The 19320-nt window shown below is 28.8% G+C and overlaps 3 protein-coding genes across 8 annotated transcripts; 2 read left to right on the forward strand and 1 right to left on the reverse strand.

The window, feature by feature from the left end:
• The first annotated feature begins 118 nt into the window (after window positions 1-118).
• Window positions 119-6145, forward strand: LOC122629219 (protein unc-45 homolog B). Of its 2 annotated transcripts, none has more exons than XM_043812379.1 (5): window positions 119-604; window positions 1598-2017; window positions 2145-2474; window positions 2562-3002; window positions 3079-6145. In XM_043812379.1, the coding sequence occupies exons 2-5, from the start codon at window positions 1598-1600 to the stop codon at window positions 4660-4662; spliced, it is 2775 nt and encodes a 924-aa protein (XP_043668314.1). In that variant the 5' UTR covers window positions 119-604; the 3' UTR covers window positions 4663-6145. The 2 variants fall into 2 exon arrangements, with proteins under 2 accessions (XP_043668314.1, XP_043668312.1); XM_043812377.1 differs by lacking the exon at window positions 119-604 and adding an exon at window positions 717-1512.
• LOC122629220 (cell division cycle 7-related protein kinase-like) lies at window positions 5430-7864 on the reverse strand. 3 transcript variants are annotated; one of them, XM_043812380.1, is made up of 9 exons: window positions 7360-7862; window positions 7052-7271; window positions 6859-6970; window positions 6613-6755; window positions 6426-6537; window positions 6149-6329; window positions 5909-6058; window positions 5667-5779; window positions 5430-5570 (listed from the first exon to the last, which is right to left on the reverse strand). In XM_043812380.1, the coding sequence occupies exons 1-9, from the start codon at window positions 7403-7405 to the stop codon at window positions 5439-5441; spliced, it is 1209 nt and encodes a 402-aa protein (XP_043668315.1). In that variant the 5' UTR covers window positions 7406-7862; the 3' UTR covers window positions 5430-5438. The 3 variants fall into 3 exon arrangements, with proteins under 3 accessions (XP_043668315.1, XP_043668316.1, XP_043668317.1); XM_043812381.1 differs by having other exon boundaries at window positions 6859-6952; window positions 7360-7860; XM_043812382.1 differs by lacking the exon at window positions 5667-5779 and having other exon boundaries at window positions 7360-7864.
• A 608-nt stretch (window positions 7865-8472) lies between these two features.
• Window positions 8473-19253, forward strand: LOC122629192 (exportin-1). Of its 3 annotated transcripts, none has more exons than XM_043812324.1 (15): window positions 8612-9045; window positions 9551-9785; window positions 10750-10944; window positions 11028-11378; window positions 11462-12181; window positions 12275-12509; window positions 12626-12789; window positions 12883-13017; window positions 13115-13258; window positions 13334-13480; window positions 13589-13837; window positions 13918-14170; window positions 14291-14541; window positions 14632-14785; window positions 15015-19253. In XM_043812324.1, exons 2-14 carry the CDS (start codon window positions 9588-9590, stop codon window positions 14776-14778), a joined length of 3189 nt encoding a protein of 1062 aa, XP_043668259.1. In that variant the 5' UTR covers window positions 8612-9045; window positions 9551-9587; the 3' UTR covers window positions 14779-14785; window positions 15015-19253. The 3 variants fall into 3 exon arrangements, 2 of the variants coding, with proteins under 2 accessions (XP_043668258.1, XP_043668259.1); XR_006327201.1 differs by having other exon boundaries at window positions 8613-9045; window positions 14632-14912; XM_043812323.1 differs by lacking the exon at window positions 8612-9045 and adding an exon at window positions 8473-8602 and having other exon boundaries at window positions 14632-19253.
• The last annotated feature ends 67 nt before the right edge of the window (window positions 19254-19320 follow it).

Consider the following 19320-nt stretch of genomic DNA (forward strand, 5'->3'; position numbering starts at 1 on the left):
TTTATAATTATTCGAATAATGTACGATATACTCGGAGTACGATGAGGTAATATTGCTAACAATAGTATAAACTTACATACCTTACAAGACGCGTCTACGTAATATAATTTTCTTTCAGCCTTCGTCGATTGTTTAATGTCAACAAAAGAAACATTAGATTAATCTTACGATTTACCACGTTAGTTTCCTTTCGTATTCCGAAGACTACATATCGAAATATTCTCTTTCCGTACTACTACGTTTAATCGTTTTATAGATACGATGATTTTATAATTATTTGAACAATATATTCGAAGTATGATGAGGTAATATTCAAACAATAATATATTGCGTTAAACTTACATAGCTTATAAGACGCGTTTACGTAATATAACTATGAGAATTGATCATAAACAAAATTAGAACAGACAATCTGAGCATTAGTCAATCCATATAAACAAATAAGCAATGATTTACTTCATCAAAACAAAACACGTCACTCATGCGTTTATATGAAAATCAGTAGTATAGTATAAGCTTTTCTTTTTTGCCGCCAAGTTCCAGAAGCGCCACTGTAGGAAACTTCTTTCCACGAAAAACGTCGAAAGCAGCGTTTACATTTACAGTGAGTCCAGACGTAATTAATGAACGATTTTAATGAACAAAGTTTTAATTTAAGGAGGAGGGTTTAGGCAAGGACTTCGTTTTTCCAAATTTTTGAAATAATTTTTTTTTTTCTTTTTATGTGTAGACTATTCTCGGAAAAACACTGTTTTTTGACACGATTTTTTCAGATTAAATAAACTTGCACCTTTAAACTTTAGTCCTGTTCGTCAAAGTCCATCAAGTTTTATGCATATACTCATTGTTGGCATAAATTATTTTAAAACTATGAGTAACGAACGGCCTTGATATCCAATGGGTATTTAATTAATTATTACGAAAATAAACATAATCATCACTTTTTAAACAGAAAATAAATAGAAAAAAAAATTCGTGATCTTATAAAATAAAACGATGTAATTAAAATTACGAATTTGTAACCTCTTACGCAAATTCGTTTAGGTTAATCTAAATATGCTTTTTTTTGATCATAGATTTCTTTCAAATGTTTATAAGAAATAAATGCTTCAAAATTATTCTCTTTAGTTATTAATCAAATCTAAGTAGTTTCAGAAAATAAGAATTTGGTATTTGGTGAAGATTAAAACCGATAAAAAAAAATCCGTCTATATCAACGGGAATGTCATCTATTTTTAATTGAATAACTGCGTTTCGGTTCAACATGGACCGACGATGCCAAAAATAAATATTCGACTATCTAGTAACGTCTAGACATTTCTAATCTGCTTTTAATATAACGCAAGAATAGTAATAGTAACAGAAAACTTTCCGACACAAAGTGTGTAAGTTGATAAGTGATAATTGCTAAGTGACAGTTTTATCTAAAAAGTTGTAATTTTCGTTTGAACGTGTTACTTTATCGAGATAATATAAATAAATTTATCAGCTAATAAATACCCGTGCAAAAAAGTAAGAATTTATTATAAATTTATTTATTTTTTTACATATATTATATATAGATTAAAAAATATATAATAACATTTTATATATTAAGATGACAAAAGCAACGTTAACACCGCAAGAGTGGAAGGAAAAGGGTAACGAAGAATTTAATAAAGGCAATTGGACTGAAGCATTGAGTTGTTATACAAATGCTCTTAAGCTTATAAAAGAGGAAAATGCTGAGAAAGCTATTTTTTATAAGAATCGTGCAGCAGTGTATTTAAAACTACAAAATTATAACAAGGCGATTAAAGACTGCGACGAAGCACTCAAAATTTGCCCAAAAGATCCAAAAGCTTTATTTCGTAGATGTCAAGCTCTTGAAGCTTTGGAAAGATTTGAGGAAGCATATAGAGATGCTCGGTATATCATATCTGTAGATCCTAGCAATAAAGCGATTCAACCTATAATTGCACGATTACACGAAATTGTACAAGATCGTTATAAACAAAATTCTCGTGTTAGTGCAAAGGTATACATTATTTTTTATTTTTCTTTTTTATTTTGTAGTAAATATATAAGTGAATATATAATATGATTAACATATTTGGTATATATATATATATATATATTTCTTAAATATGTATATATGTATGTAGGTATCACAAATGATTGATATATCTTTTGATCTACAACATGATAAAGAAAAACGGGAAACAGCAATAAACAATCTCTTGGTACTTTCTCGTGAAAGAGCTGGTGCAGAAATAATGTTCAATGAAGGAGTAGTATCTAAAATAACAAAATTATTAAAGCTAGAAAAGAATGAGGAAATAATTATTGCTGGTATTCGTATTATTGCTGAATTATGTAAAGAAAATATTAGTAGAACCGAACAAGTCTTAAGTATTATTGGTATACCATGGTGCTTGGAAATGATCAACAGTAAAAATATAGAAAGAGTTAATGCAGCTCAGTATTGCATGCAGGTATAATTAATGAGTATTATCAGAAATTAATTTTTTATACATTTTTATGTCATATAAATATACACACACATATGTTTAATATTTCAGACCATATTAAACAGTTATAGTGGAATGGATAATAAACCAGACACAAAACCTAACAAGGATTTATGTGAACAATATAAAAAAGAAATTGATACCATCTTATCTTGTTTACTATATAGTACAACAAACAGAACGATTACTGGTCAAGCCAGGGATGCAATAATAGAACTTATAATGCGCAATATACATTACACTGCATTAAATTGGGCAGAACGTTTAGTAGAAATCCATGGTCTGCAGAGATTGATGGAAGTTGCTAGTGAGTTAGAGGAATACAAATATGAGTCTGCAATGGATATAACTCCATCTACACGCACTATAATGAGTGTTTGTTTGGCCAAAATTTATGAAAATATGTATTATGATGCTGCAAAAGAAAGATTCAGAAGTGCTATTGATGAGTACATAAAAGACAAATTACTTACACCAGATATAGAATCAAAAGTAATAGTTTGATTTTATTTTACTTTTTTATAAATAAATGACTTAAATATAGATTAATTATTTTACATATTCATAGGTACGTGTTGTTGTTGCAATAACAACACTATTACTTGGACCTTTAGATGTGGGAAATTCAGTTGTTGCTAAAGAAGGTATTATGGAAATGATTCTTGTAATGGCAGGTACAGAAGATCCATTGCAACAAAAAGTTGCATGTGAATGTATCATAGCTGCAGCATCTAAAAAGGATAAAGCTACAGCTATAATATCACAAGGTGTGAATATACTTAAGAAACTATATCAATCAAAGGATGATTCAATTCGCGTACGAGCTTTAGTTGGATTATGTAAATTGGGTAGTTCAGGTGGTACAGATGCAACTATCAAACCATTTGCTGATGGAGCAACAAAGAAATTAGCAGAAGCTTGTAGAAGATTTTTGATTAATCCTAAAAAACAAAAAGATATGAGAAAGTGGGCTGTAGAGGGGTTGTCTTATTTAACATTTGATGCTGAAGTTAAAGAAAAATTAATAGAAGATCGTGATGCCATTCAGGCGATGATAGAACTTGCCAAAACTGGAGATCAGTCTGTACTATATGGAGTGGTTACTACTTTAGTTAACTTATGTAATGCCTATGACAAACAGGAGATGGTACCTGAGATGATAGAATTAGCAAAATTTGCTAAGCACCATATACCGGAAGAACATGAATTTGACGATCCAGACTTTTTAAATAAAAGATTAATTACTTTAGCTAAAGCAGGTGTAACAAGTGCTTTAGTTTCTCTTTCTAAGACGGAGAGTCAGAATAGTAAAGAATTAATAGCACGTATTTTTAATGCAATATGTAGTCAACAAGAAGTAAGAGGAATTGTTGTACAACAAGGAGGTGCAAAAATTCTTTTACCCTTGGCTTTAGATGGAACAGATAAAGGAAAGAAACAAGCTTCTCAAGCATTAGCACGTTTAGGCATTACAATAAATCCAGAAGTAGCATTTCCTGGACAAAGAATCATGGAAGTTATAAGACCATTCCTGAATCTTTTAAATCCAGAATGTTCAGCACTAGAAAACTTCGAAGCATTAATGGCATTATGTAATTTAGCTAGTGTTAATGATACTGTTAGAAAACGTATCCTGAAAGAAGGTGGTTTTTCGAAGATTGACACATATATGTACGAAGACCATGAAATGTTGAAACGCGCAGCTACACAAGTAATAAACAATTTAATTATATGTGAAGATACGATTCAATATTTTGAACAAGAAAATGACAGAACGAAATATCTTCTGATTCTTTGTGAAGATGAAGATGAAGACACATGTTTAGCTGCATCTGGAGCCTTAGCAATGTTAACATCAGTAAGCACCAAAGCTATTGAGAAAATGTTTGATGTAAAAAATTGGTTAGAAATATTACGTTTTTTGCTTGCAAATCCTAAGTCTGAAATACAACATAGAGGTGTGGTTATTATATTAAATATGATGAAAAGCTCGAAAGATGTTGCTGCAAAATTGGTTGAAACAGACATAATGGAAATTTTAATGGCTTTAACACAGAGTGATTCTGTGCAAGATAAAAAAATTAAAGATTTGGCAGTCCAAGCATTAGGAGCTGCTGCTGACTGGAAACTTATTCTTTCTGTAGCAACATAATATTTTAACACTACTTATTATAGAAGTATCATATCATTTTAATGAATGTGCCTTATAATGTGTTAAATAATTCATTAGGAATTTTTATACATTAACACATATTTATAATATTCATTGTATTTATCATATTTCATTGTATACATTATACTATTTATACTAGGGGTTCCTAGTTTTATCTAGGTGGGCCAAAATTATAAATTTCAAAATATTTGGTGAGCCAATAAAATAGTATTTCTGAAAAAATACGTTCAAATCGATAAAAAGTTAGACCTAAGGGAAAATATTATGTTGATTTTATAACATAATCGTTCCTTATGACAATAATTACTTTTTGTTACAAACTGTTTATAAACGTATTTCAAAAATAATTAAACAGAAATATCTAATTTATACATATAATTTTTAACATAAAAAATCCCTGATTTATACATATAATTTTGCAAATAATAAATATAAATAGAGTATTCCGCATTTATTTATATATTATATGGCATTGTTACTTAATAACAAAACATCATTTTAGAATAGGTTCATTAATTTGCAACAAGTACATTTTGTATCTCCTAAAACTTTATTTTATTTTTTAAAACTAGTCAACGTAATAAATTAATATGTAAAATAATATGTAAAAAAATATGTATAACTGTTATGTGTATAATGAAAATATATTTATTACAGCAGTTAATAAAATGTATAAAAATTGTATATTTGTCATACAGTATGTATATATACATATATTTTATTTCATTTATAGAATAATTTCATATAAAAAATACTTACAATGATAATTTAAAAAATGGATGATCTAAAGCTTGTTCTGCTGTAATTCGAGTTTTATGATTTAAATCTAAAAGACTTGTTAATAGTTGGTATGCTTCTTTTGGATATTGTACAAACGATGATGGTACCTAAAAATCGGTGAATATATTTTTCCTTAGATTTAATTAATACAGAAAGCTTTCTTTAACAATTACAGATAAATCAAAACAAAACAACCAAAATACCTTGCTTTTACAATTACTGGTATGTGGTAAATCTCTATTTCTTTTTTGCAATTTTTGACATAATGTCATTAAATCAATTCCTGGTAAATTTTCACTAACAATAAGCTTTTTACCTAAGTTAATAAATAAAAATACAAAAAATAATAAAACTATTAAGAACTAGATTCAAATAATTAAATTTGAAATAATTGAAACAAAAGCCAAAATAAAAGATATATATCAGAAAATCAGAGATAAAGTACCTAATTTTTGTGCACAATGTTGTAATTTCTGTGTACCAAATATAGATATTATTTCTGCTAAAGCTGTACAATCATCAGGTGAGCGAAAAAAAGGTTGTGTACTACTCAGGATACATAACATAATTATTCCACTTGCCCAAATATCAATTGCTAAAATTTATCAACAACATATATATGTATATAATTGGTACTCATTATATTAATCATTGTTTAAAAATATAAATTGTTTACAATTCATACCTGGTGTTTGCAATGGATATTTTAATAGCACTTCAGGAGCTCTGAATCCTGGAGTGCCTGCTCGAGGTGCAGCTTGGGTAGGTTTAATTAAACATAAGGAACAAATTTTAGGTTTTCCAAAACATAAACATGTATCAGTCGTGTACATTCTTTCAGAAGCATAAGATACTTTTTTGCTATTCTGTAAACACCAAAATATTTGGGAAAGAGTTAATTGATGTGGAATAACATTAATTTATATGTGAAAGAAATTAGCTTATTGCATAAAAAATTTTACCTCATCACATCTTTTTCTTTTTATAGACTGTACTGTACCATTCACTGATTTCTGATTATTTAATACTGGTGTTGTATATTTTTGAGCCAATCCAAAATCAACTAATAAATATCTAAAAGAGTTTTTTTATTTAAATATATAATTAGTAATAGATTAATGGATATTTATTGTTTCCTAATATAATTACCTTTTATTATAACGATCATATAAAAAATTACTTGGTTTAACATCTCTGTGTATTATATTAAATTTGTGTACTCTTCGCAATGCAACTAATAATGCTTTCATATAATCTCTTGTTTCTTGTACTGTCATATCTTGGATATATTCCTGATTAACATGTTTTCATTATTAATCAATCTTTTTTTTGCATAATAAATGTATATTATAAATTATACTACAAATACTATATGAAAATCAATGGTGAACTTACAGAGAACTTGTCATGTCTCATATATGGCATTACAAATACAACAGATCCTTGATTTCTTAAACATAATTCTAAGCTGATAACATGATCTTGACCACTAAAAAAATTAGAAAATCTTAATTTTCTATAAGTAGATATATATTGAAGTGATATTGGTAGTTATATATTTTTAAATTTAATTTCCTTTAGTATTTACCCAATTTGCTTCAAACATAGTAATTCACGTTCTATTTTTTCTATATGACAAGTAGGTACCAAATGTTTCAACGCATATTTTTTAGAACCATTAGACGATTTCAAAGTAGCTAAATAAACGGAACTAAATGTGCCTTCTCCAACTTTCTTATGTATGTGAAAGAGCTCTTTCAAGAATGGTATACTATTTTTAAGAGCAATAATCTTATCATTATTTTCATCTGAATAAAATATTTCTTTTATTAGTATTTTCTAACATATATCCTATATATATTTTTTTTATAAAATTTAATAAATATATGTTCTTGCCTTCATCATCTTCTTTCGTATGTGTGGGTAAATTTAAATCATCCATAGTATTAAACAAATTAACAAATATACAATCTTATATTATAGATCATTAACTTATGGTTAACCTCACTTATCTTCTGAACTACCTTTTCAAACATACTTAACTGTATTCCTTTTTTACCACGTAATATTTGCCAATACATGCTAAATCAAAAAATTTCATACTAAAATTTGTAAATCTTCTATAGACAGATCTTTTTACGCAGCTATCTTTCTTTAGTTTGAATCAGATACGCGTCAACATAAAGCTAAGTGCATCCGTGTTCTTGAATAATTTATGTGAATAAAGATATTCAGGATAATATATATTAACGAGTAAATTTTTATAATAAAATATATATTCGGTCTATTATATAAAAAAATCTCATTCACATAATAATTATAACTCAAAATTCACAATGTATGTAATGAAAAGCTTTCTATTACTTTTCAATATCTTTTATTTGTCAAAATTATTCCTTGGCAGTTACATATATGCGTCTTATTTAAATATTACATAATCATAATCATTGTATTGTAAAGACTAAATATGATTGGAGCTTTCTAATCTATCCTTTGTAAAAGTCGATATATAATTGGTTGACCGTTTATATTTGCATGCAATCGTCTTCAGTGATCTGTAGTAATCTGCTCTCAACAAGAAATTTTGATTTTCAGCATTGACCAGTAAAACATTTTTTATTAAATAAAAGCATCTTTAAAATCAGACAGTCTAAAAAATAAATTATGTCGTTAAAAAGTACCATTGCAATATATACCACCACAATGAAATACACAAATGTATAAAAAAGAAGGAAAAATCTTTTTCATAAAAAAACTTAAAAATTTAAAAAATTTTGAAAATTGATGATAAACATAACGATATTAAATATATATGAATACATATGAACGATTCAATATATCCTAAAATTAAAACGGAATAAAGTGGAATAAACGTATCTCTTATGAAGTCACGTGACGTCATTATATTGTCGCTCAGAATGTTGTTTATCTGTTATGCGATTGGTTGACAAGATTCGATACAACCAATCACGTTTTTCGTTGCTCCGCAATGGTCGCGTAAACTTTTCGGCCATCTTGTTATTTTCGAAAATCTCGAGGTTGGGTTTCGGCGACAACGCAGTGTGGCCGTTTTTCTTGTTTCTCGCTATGAGTGAGTGAAAAAAGGAGTGTACTCCGTTTTGGAATTCATGAAACGAAGGTACGATGAGTTTAAGGTTTCGCGTGGACGATCGGATACCTTCAACGATGAATGCCACCTTTCCTCGTTGATGAACATCGCAAATGTAGCAAAAACGGATGAGGAATGAGCGAGAGAGAGAGAGCGAGAGAAAGAGAGAGCGAGAGAGAGAGAAAGACGTGCGAACGAACGAAGCGAGAGAGTATAGTGCGAGAGAAAGAGCGCGAGAGGGGAGGGGTGTTCGGAGGTAGGGGGTGCTGTGTGGGACAGAGAAGAGATGATAAAAAGGCGGTGAGGAACGGCGAGTGTGTGAAACGAAGAACAAAATTGTTCGCGCGCGGGAATCAGCAGCGGTGTGTTTAATCCTTTTGTGCTTGTGATTTGCACGAAAAGGTCGTGATTACCAGTGCGGAACGTGTGTTTTATACCGCCGAATTGAGAATCTGCGTATGAGAGTCATTGATGTAGGTTTAAAACGATACTTTTGATTTCGATCTATGAACAACGACGCAGCGGGGAAAATTGGGCCCGGGCGACCGAAACGCCGCAGATTTTTAGTGTTTTCTCTAAAGATATATTTTATTCTATTATATCATCATTTCTGTCATCAATTTGATCCATTAAATTATTTGTTTACTCCTTTTACGAACGACAAAATTTGTTTGAGATTGTCAAATGTAGGTTAGGTTGGACGGTCGCAGTGCGGTGACCTCCCTCGCAGAAGTTAGGAATGATTTTCTTCTTTGCATTTAATTTGTGACACATTCTTATTATAAATGTAATTTTAATATATCCTAGAAATCATAAAAATGATCTCATTTTTCATCATGTATCATAAAACTAGCTAGTCAGAGAAAATCATTCGCTGCTTACATCTATTCATAAATTTACTGAAATATATCTATGTTATTTTTGCTTTATGCGCATAGAGTTGCATGTAATTATATAAAAAAAATTTGTTGTGTTTAGATAAAGTGTATGAAAGGAAGAAAATTTGTAGTACGGAATGGCAACTTTGGCAGAGCAAGCATCCAAGTTATTGGACTTTAACCAGAAGTTAGATATAACGCTTCTTGATAATATAGTGGGATGTATGTACACTGGAATAGGGGAGCAACAAAGGGTTGCCCAGGAGGTATTAACTACCCTTAAGGAACATCCAAACGCGTGGACTCGCGTAGATACCATTCTAGAGTATTCTCAGGTAATTTTGATTATGGTATATTACAACGCACATATGTATTTATGAGCATATAATGAAATAATATATATTTCGAATAAAATTATAATAATATTGTGATACGAGAATGACATGTTTAATAATATTTATATATATATTACAGTACTCTTATCAAAGAAGTAAAATTTAATTTGTATCGGATCATTGCTATATAGTAATGTGTGAAATATTGTTAATATTACTAAATTTAGGATTTTATATAAAAAATTTAGAAATTGTGTGTAATGATTTGGAATATAGACAGATATTTATTAAAAATTCATGTCTATATGTATTGTAGATGCTGTATAGGTATAATTCAGTTGAACAGTACAAAAGGAGATAATTGCAGAGAAACAAGACTCAAGAAATCAAATTCAGTATTTACAAAATATTAAGTGTATAATAGTAGCAAACTGCAATGTGTTATTTTTTATTACTGAAATTTCACAAAAAGTTGTAAATTATGATATAGTAACATATAGTATTTTCATATTTATATGCAAATGTTCAATGTATTGAAGTTATCTTATATTTTATAAAGTAAAATATTTTACATGTCATTTATGATTTGTTGCCACTGGGGAAGTCAATATTGATGGACTTTTTATTTTAAGAATATAAAGTTGTAGAATTCAAAAGTAATAGAATTTTTACTTAGTATATTTATTTTTTTTATACAAACTGATAATAAAATTTCTTCTGATATCAATTTGTATTTCATTAATAAAAATGAAAGTATAAATAAATGCAATAATTCATATAATATTCAAATTGGAAGAATGGATAGTAGAATTCTTAATTTATATAACAACTCGGACAAATATATATAAAATTGTTGTTTTGAGTCCTATTTTATGCAGAAAGAATATGTTTATGAGATAAATCAGGAGAAGTTTTTATCATGTATTTGTTATTCATACATCATTCTATTTCATCTTTACTACAGAATCAGCAAACAAAATATTATGCCTTACAAATCTTGGAGCAAGTTATTAAGACACGGTGGAAAGTACTACCTAGAAATCAATGTGAGGGTATAAAGAAATATATTGTAGGCCTCATTATAAAAACGAGTAGTGATCCAGAAACAATGGATACTTCTAAAGTTTACCTCAACAAATTGAATATGATCTTAGTGCAGGTAATGCAGTGTAATGTATATTAATTATTATTACAAATAATCAAAGATTATGAATTATAAATTGATTTATTATTTAATTGTAGGTATTGAAACGAGAATGGCCAAAGAATTGGGAATCTTTCATTAGTGACATTGTTGGAGCAAGTAAAACAAATGAAAGCCTTTGTCAAAATAACATGGCAATTCTCAAACTTCTCTCAGAAGAAGTATTTGACTTTTCTAGTGGTCAAATGACACAAACAAAAGCTAAACATTTGAAGGATACAATGTGTAGTGAATTTTCACAAATTTTTCAACTTTGTCAGTTTGTCATGGATAATTCACAGAATGTACCATTAGTAGCAGTTACTTTGGAAACGTTATTAAGGTTTTTGAATTGGATACCACTTGGATATATTTTTGAAACTAAACTGATAACTACTCTAATATTTAAGGTATACAATTTGTATTATATATTTCTAGTTTTTACGTGGTATTACTTATATATGTATTACATATATATTTTTCCATTTTTCAGTTTCTAAATGTACCAATATTTAGAAATATTACACTTAACTGTCTCACAGAAATTGCTGCTGTTACAGTAACGAGTTATGACGACATGTTTGTTGCATTATTCATAAATACGATGCAACAATTAGAACAAATGCTTCCACTCGAAACAAATATAAGAGAAGCATATGCAGTTGGACAAAATCAAGAACAAAATTTTATACAAAATTTGGCAATGTTTCTTTGCACTTTTTTAAAAGAGCATGGTCAATTAATAGAAAAGAAGCAATTAAATGAAACATTATTGAAAGCCTTGCATTATCTTGTGTTAATCTCAGAGGTTGAAGAAGTTGAAATATTCAAAATTTGTTTAGAGTACTGGAATGGTTTATTAGCTGATTTATATAAAGATCATCCGTTTGTGGCACCTTCACCTTTGTTTATGTCGAAGAGTATGACAATCTCACACAGAAGAGTCTTCTACTGTCCAGTTTTGACTAAAGTCAGATATATAATGATTAGTAGAATGGCTAAACCTGAAGAAGTTTTGGTGGTTGAAAATGAACATGGAGAAGTTGTACGAGAATTTATGAAGGATACTGATTCTATTAATTTGTATAAAAATATGAGAGAAACTCTTGTATATCTTACTCATTTGGACTATGTGGATACTGAACGTGTTATGACAGAAAAACTTCAGAATCAAGTTAATGGTTCGGAATGGTCTTGGAAGAATCTCAACACGGTATTTATTTTTTTTAATTTTTCTTTTTTTTTTTGTGATATTTGTTATAGTTATCATTTCATCGATTTTATCTAACACTTTCTCTTTGGATAGCTATGCTGGGCAATAGGTAGTATTTCTGGTGCAATGCATGAAGAAGATGAAAAAAGATTTTTAGTAACTGTAATTAAAGATTTACTTGGATTATGTGAACAAAAAAAGGGTAAAGATAACAAAGCTATAATTGCCAGTAATATCATGTACGTTGTTGGACAATATCCAAGATTTCTTAGAGCTCATTGGAAATTTTTGAAAACTGTTGTGAATAAACTCTTTGAATTTATGCACGGTAGGTAACACGTTACAAGGTTAAAACTATACATTGTTAATTTTTACTATTAACTATTTATTATATACATGGAGTAAATACAAAAATCTATTAATATCATTTAATATTTATTTTAGAGACCCACGATGGAGTACAGGATATGGCCTGTGATACATTCATTAAGATAGCTTTAAAATGCAGGCGACATTTTGTTACAACACAGGTTGGTGAAGCATTGCCATTTATTGAAGAAATTCTTTCAACAATTAGTAGCATCATTTGTGATCTTCAGACACAGCAGGTAAAGTTATAGTTTAAAGATTTTATTGAAATTGTTACTGACTGAAAGAAGATCGAAAATTGTGTTACATTCATATTCGTTTATATTGTACAGGTACATACATTTTATGAAGCTGTTGGTTATATGATAAGTGCTCAGACAGATACATTAGTTCAGGAACAACTAATAGAAAAATATATGCATTTGCCCAACCAAGTTTGGGATGATATTATATGCCAGGCTTCAAAAGTGAGTTCAATTCTCATGATATAAACCTGCAAATAAGTATTCATTAATTCTATACAGAATATATGTAAAACTATATAACACGATGAATTTGTTTCAGAATGTTGATGTGTTGAAAGATTCTGAAGCAGTTAAGCAACTTGCTAGTATTTTGAAGACAAATGTTAGAGCTTGTAAAGCTCTAGGACATCCATATGTGATACAATTAGGAAGAATATATCTGGATATGTTGAATGTTTATAAGGTATTAACATAAAATGTAATATGAGTTAGTTTAACGAGTTCGGAGGAAATGATTTGAAAAATATTAATGTTTTAGGTTATGAGTGAGAATATAAGTGCTGCAATAGCTTTGAATGGAGAGACAGTGATGAAACAACCTTTAATCAAGAGTATGAGAGTAGTAAAAAAAGAAACATTGAAACTAATTTCAGATTGGGTTAGCAAATCTATTGATCCACAAATGGTACGATATTATCATTTTTTATATGGATGGATACTTTGAATTTATTAAAGGCATAAAAGTGCATTTGAAGAAGGTGTTAATATTATTGTCTATTCTAATGTTTTGTAGGTATTAGAAAATTTTATACCACCGTTACTGGATGCAGTATTACTGGATTATCAAAAGACAAATGTTCATTGTGCTAGAGAACCAGAGGTACTTAGTGCTATGGCTACTATAGTAAATAAATTGGAAGCTCATATCACTAGTGAGGTACCTAAAATATTTGATGCCGTGTTTGAATGCACTTTAGAGATGATTAATAAAGACTTTGAAGAATTTCCCGAACACAGAACAAATTTCTTCCTCTTACTACAGGTAATAATAATAGCAATGATAGTAATAATATCACGATATCATCAGAAAATAATAACGATTAATTTTCGTTTTTCATTTAGGCAGTGAATAATCATTGCTTCCCTGCATTTTTATCGATTCCACCAGCACAGTTCAAACTAGTGCTTGATTCTATTATTTGGGCTTTTAAGCATACAATGAGGAATGTAGCAGATACAGGATTGCAGATCTTGTTTCAGCTTTTACGAAATATCGAGCAGCATGAACAAGCTGCACAAAGCTTTTATCAGACATATTTTACGGATATTCTTCAACATGTATTTAGTGTAGTAACAGATACATCGCATACCGCAGGTAAAATTATGATATAATCTTACTCTGTAGACATTATATATATATATATATATATTTATTTCTGAATTATTCATGTCATATTTATTCTTTTAAAATGTTCTTATCGATGCTATTCTATAGGCCTTACAATGCACGCTACTATTTTGGCATACATGTTTACATTAGTTGAGTTGGGAAGAATACAGGTACCACTTGGACCTGTGCCTGATAATACATTGTACGTTCAAGAATTTGTAGCGAGGTTACTCAGGACTGCTTTTCAACATTTGACTGATAATCAGATTAAAATAACAGTGCAAGGTTTGTTTAATCTTGATCAAGACATCCCAGCATTCAAAGAGCATTTGAGAGATTTTCTTGTACAGATAAGAGTAAGTATCAATCAAAAAAGATGGTGTTTTCGTAATTGCTAATGACAAAGCGAAAGATGAGTTTTGTTAATCTCTATTTGTTCTTCTTAGGAATACACTGGCGAAGATGATTCTGATCTTTATTTGGAAGAAAGAGAAACAGCTTTACGATTGGCTCAGGAAGAAAAAAGGCGACAGCAAATGGCAGTACCGGGTATTCTGAATCCACATGAAATGCCAGAAGAGATGCAGGACTGAATAAACTGTAATCCTTGCCTGATATTTGTGCAAGACCAAACGACAAACACTCTGCTGTAGAAACTATTATATCTGCAACTACTCTCACAACTACCACCACCACCACTACTACCACTAGTACAGCCACCATCAAAGTGGATACACATTACATATTTATTAAAACCAAGTTTAAAATATCACACTCTTGTTAATGAGGTAAGCCCAAAACATGGTGACTGTTTGTTTGTCTGTTATAGGATTTTAAAAGAAAAGGAGTTTCTGTTGTGGAAAAAGTGTGAATGCCTGCTTAGCGATGCTATTTCATGTATAAGAAGAGGGTACTTCTCAGAATAAATTATTGACTGATGTTTGTGTAAGAGATGACGTTCATCAACTGCCGATAATTAGTGGATAGAAAGAACATGGCAGAATTTTGTAATGGGAAGTTTGTTGCTAAGAGTGACAGAGTAAACATTTTTTGTATTAATGCAACAGCACCGTACATGTGACAACAATGCATTTAATAGTGCTATGTGATAGTTGCATCATCTGGCTCAATGAACACAGTATACTATACGACACTCTTACTTTTACATAGGAGAATTGTGATGTACTGTGCTTTGCGAAATCGTACTCTTTCTACATTTTTGGTCGTATGAGTCTGTTCTAAAATAGAGATTGATATGTATGCGGAGTCATGTGCGATAAATTCTGCTTATACATTGTCAAATGATTTTGTTACAATATAGACTCTACACACAGAGAATTCTTTTTGATTCATTATTAACTTATGATCGCGAAAGAATTAAAATTACATCCTTTTAATTTTATAACTCATAAAATCTTGTCCTAAAAATATGAACTCTTTTTTTTTTTAATTTCAAATATTAATTGATAAATATGAGCTTCTCCATCACCTGCAGAAACTACGACTTATATTTTGCTGAGTTGCTCTCTTATCCATTTGCTACTGACTCTAGTATCTAGTAGAGTAAAACATTGTCTTTAATTTTTTCCCTGTATTTTTTTTATTATTTCTTTTTTATAAAGGCAGCTAATGTCTATTGATTTATATGTGCATATTCTCTAAAGGATATTAGATTTTAGGTATGATACATAATTTGATAAATACATAAAGAAGTACAATTGACATACACAAAAAAGAAAGAAGTATATAACTACCCCAAGATATTTACATGTGATATACTATTTCACGTACATATAGTAAACACTCGGCCATCAGAAAATAACAAAAAATGCACAGAGCTATGATATCTGCATGACTTGATGCATTTAGGACAAGTACAAGCAAACTTTAAGTACAATAAAGGATAAAAAATGATTTTGCATTAAATAGTATCGTCGTAGCAGGCTTTTGAGGTAACATAAATGTCCTAGATGAATGTGTGTTTTTATCTGCGTGCAGTTGAACTATAATGCTATTATAGTGCAACATAGTAAAGTGACGTTGTACTGTAATATTATAATACTATTATGCTGTATATATGATCCACTGCGGGCCGTGAAGTGGCATCTTGTAAATGAAAATTAATCACGAAAATATTAGCATTTGTTTATGCTCACTCTTGCTCAATTCATTGTATATTTAAATACTTAAAAATCGATGATTTTAAAGATATCCAAGTAAAGCTGTTCCACTTATTATTACGTTCCACTTAATATTATAAGTTACAAAATGGCAACCATTTTTAAACTATCGAAGGGTAATATTAGCTGGAAGGTGAAGTTTATAAAGTGTACAATATATGAATCAAAATTGATGAAATATTTCTTTAATAATTAATATGCAACATATAATATGTATCTTACTAAATTACATTTGTTAAGTTCATTTAATATCGGGGCCATTAAACAATAAGTATTCAATCTGATTCAGTTAGTTTCAATAATAAGTAGTACTGTACCTAATATTCAATCTTAATTAAAATATGAATTCTTTATTCTTTTTTTATGTTAAGGGAACGTTTATAGGTATTTGAATGCTCGTGACAGACAAAAGTTTTTCTTAAAAGAGAGAGAGAGAGAGAGAGAGAAAGAGCGCGCGCGAGAGAGAGAGAGAGAGAGAGAGAGAGAGAGAGAGAGAGAGAGAAAAGTGGGGTTTTAGAGAGTACATATAACAAGCATTAATTAGATTTCCAAAGTAAATATAAATGCATCAATTATCATTTTCATTGTGTAAAATTTAAATAACAAGAAAGTATAAATATTTTCTATAAGTACTACACTCTTTTATAATGTGATGTAGGATTGTATGAAGTCGGCACTTTTGATGAATGTTTCAACGTTCTTATGCTTTTTATATGATCTAGCACCTTCTATGTGATTCTGGTGTGACTGCATAATATTTCAATGTCTTACATAAATTCAGATGTTATGTAAATGATCTATTGTAGTTCTAACTTATCAATGCTGTAAATTACATTATATGTCTTGATTTAGATACGTTTAATAGTTCCAAGATATACATGCTTGGTATTGTCATATAAAATGTGTTGGTGTATCACTTCAAATGTTAGCTAAATGTTATTTTTTCATTAATAATTGCGATTAAAAATAGTTTACTAAAATATTCATAACTTTAAAAAAGAATATATTCTGATTCTATACAATTATTTCATTTTATTAATTTTATTTATTAATAAATAAATTCAATATAATATAAATATCAAGTAATAACTTGTTTTGATAGGTATTTAGTAGGTTTAAATTTTTTATTTAAATGGATTTAGAATACAGCAAATTAAAAATTATATAAAAATATAAATCAATATTTATAAAAGATATAATCTTTTACTGAAATCATTACAATGTGATAAATTTCTATCCTATAGAAATCGTAGATTCTAAATAATTATATAGAATTTATAGAGAAAAAGTTGTATTTTGTTATCATTTAAAGTGATACATTTCATGCAAATTAATTTTCAATTCATTACAGCACACAAGTATCAATAGATTTACAAATTAGTTTTTCACTAAACACACAGAAATGTAACAGAGATAGATATGCAGTTTCTTCCATTTTCTAGAATAAAATATCCATTTGCAACTTTATAATATCATTTCATTTTATATTAAAATACTTAATAAATCTAAAAAGGACCTTTTTATGTCTTTAGTTTTCAAAAAAAAATATTTATTACTAATATTGTGTTCTTTTCTGTGGTGGATGGAATTGGACTATAATAATTAAATAAAATATATAATTATGATTTTCATTTAAACAGATTACCATTGACAATTAGTATTATAAAAATGGATCGGAAAGAATCCCTGGGTAGAATTTTCATTCTATCACATTTGATAATGTTTACGGTGTTAAGCTGCTGATGATTATACCAGAATAGATCATCAAACTGGCGTTGATCTAGCTGTATTGTACCATTACTTTTTATAAGTTGTATTTATTTGCAATTAACTAAAACCAAATTGTACAATTTTTCAAAATATTTGTTCTTTATGCTATCTGTACTTGTAAAAGTAGAGTTTATAAAGATATATATTATGTAATATTACATAAATGAAAAACAATAATTCATTTTCATTAAAAGAATTTTTTAAATGTTCGAATTTACACGTATATTATAATTGGTGTTTTGTTAATGTATATTTCTTAGTGATATTCACTATTTCTTAAAATGTTAATTGTGATGCATGAATTTGAGAAAACTGATTATATAGTTTATACAATTTGGTAAAGTTAGATGTAAATAAGTATACAGCAGATCAAACAATACAGTTGCATCGATGACAATACATCATCACTTTATAAAGTATAGAAGTTTTTAGTTTAAGTATCAATGACAAATGTGTAATGAAGTTAAGGGACATGGAATGATTTTTCTTTGATGGTAATTCTCTCTATATGTTATCGAATACGACTTTGCAAATATGAAAACGTTGAAACAGCCTAAGATGTAAGCATAAAGGAGTACAATACTGTATGCTCTTTTGTTATTCATAAACTCGCATTTCAATAGTGTACACATTGTAAAAATGTGTCTTGAATCCCCTTGAGCTGTATAATAAGTACATAGACTACTTCCTTTAGTGGATATGCTATTTCAAATGTTTCAGCTTATTTTTAGATTATTGCTCAAAATATAAGATATACATTTTTTGTGTACTAGTATTTTTAATATAAATATCCATTTGATTTATATTCATATTCATTCTAAAAAGAAGCTGGTTTCAGAAACTTTGCCCTCCATGTAAGTTTACTTAGCTTGGGGATGCATTAGTAAATAGATTTTGTAATATGTTGAGTTAGCATTATTCTATAAAATGTCGAGGGTCGTACGTACGAATAGTCATGAGAAGCGAGTACATAATTATCGAGTGGTATATACTGCGTGTGTTGAGAACGAATGAATGTATTAAGTTAAGAATTCTATCAGTTATTCATGATAACGATAAACTATGTAAAGAGTTTAATAATACTTACTAATAAAATAAAAAATACTATTATAAATACAGTTTATGTATTTAAACATTTTATTTATACTTTTTTATAATCGTTCGATGTTAGAATAGAAAATGTCG

Source organism: Vespula pensylvanica, chromosome 5, assembly GCF_014466175.1.
Source record: "Vespula pensylvanica isolate Volc-1 chromosome 5, ASM1446617v1, whole genome shotgun sequence".
NCBI classification, from domain to species: Eukaryota; Metazoa; Arthropoda; class Insecta; order Hymenoptera; family Vespidae; genus Vespula; species Vespula pensylvanica.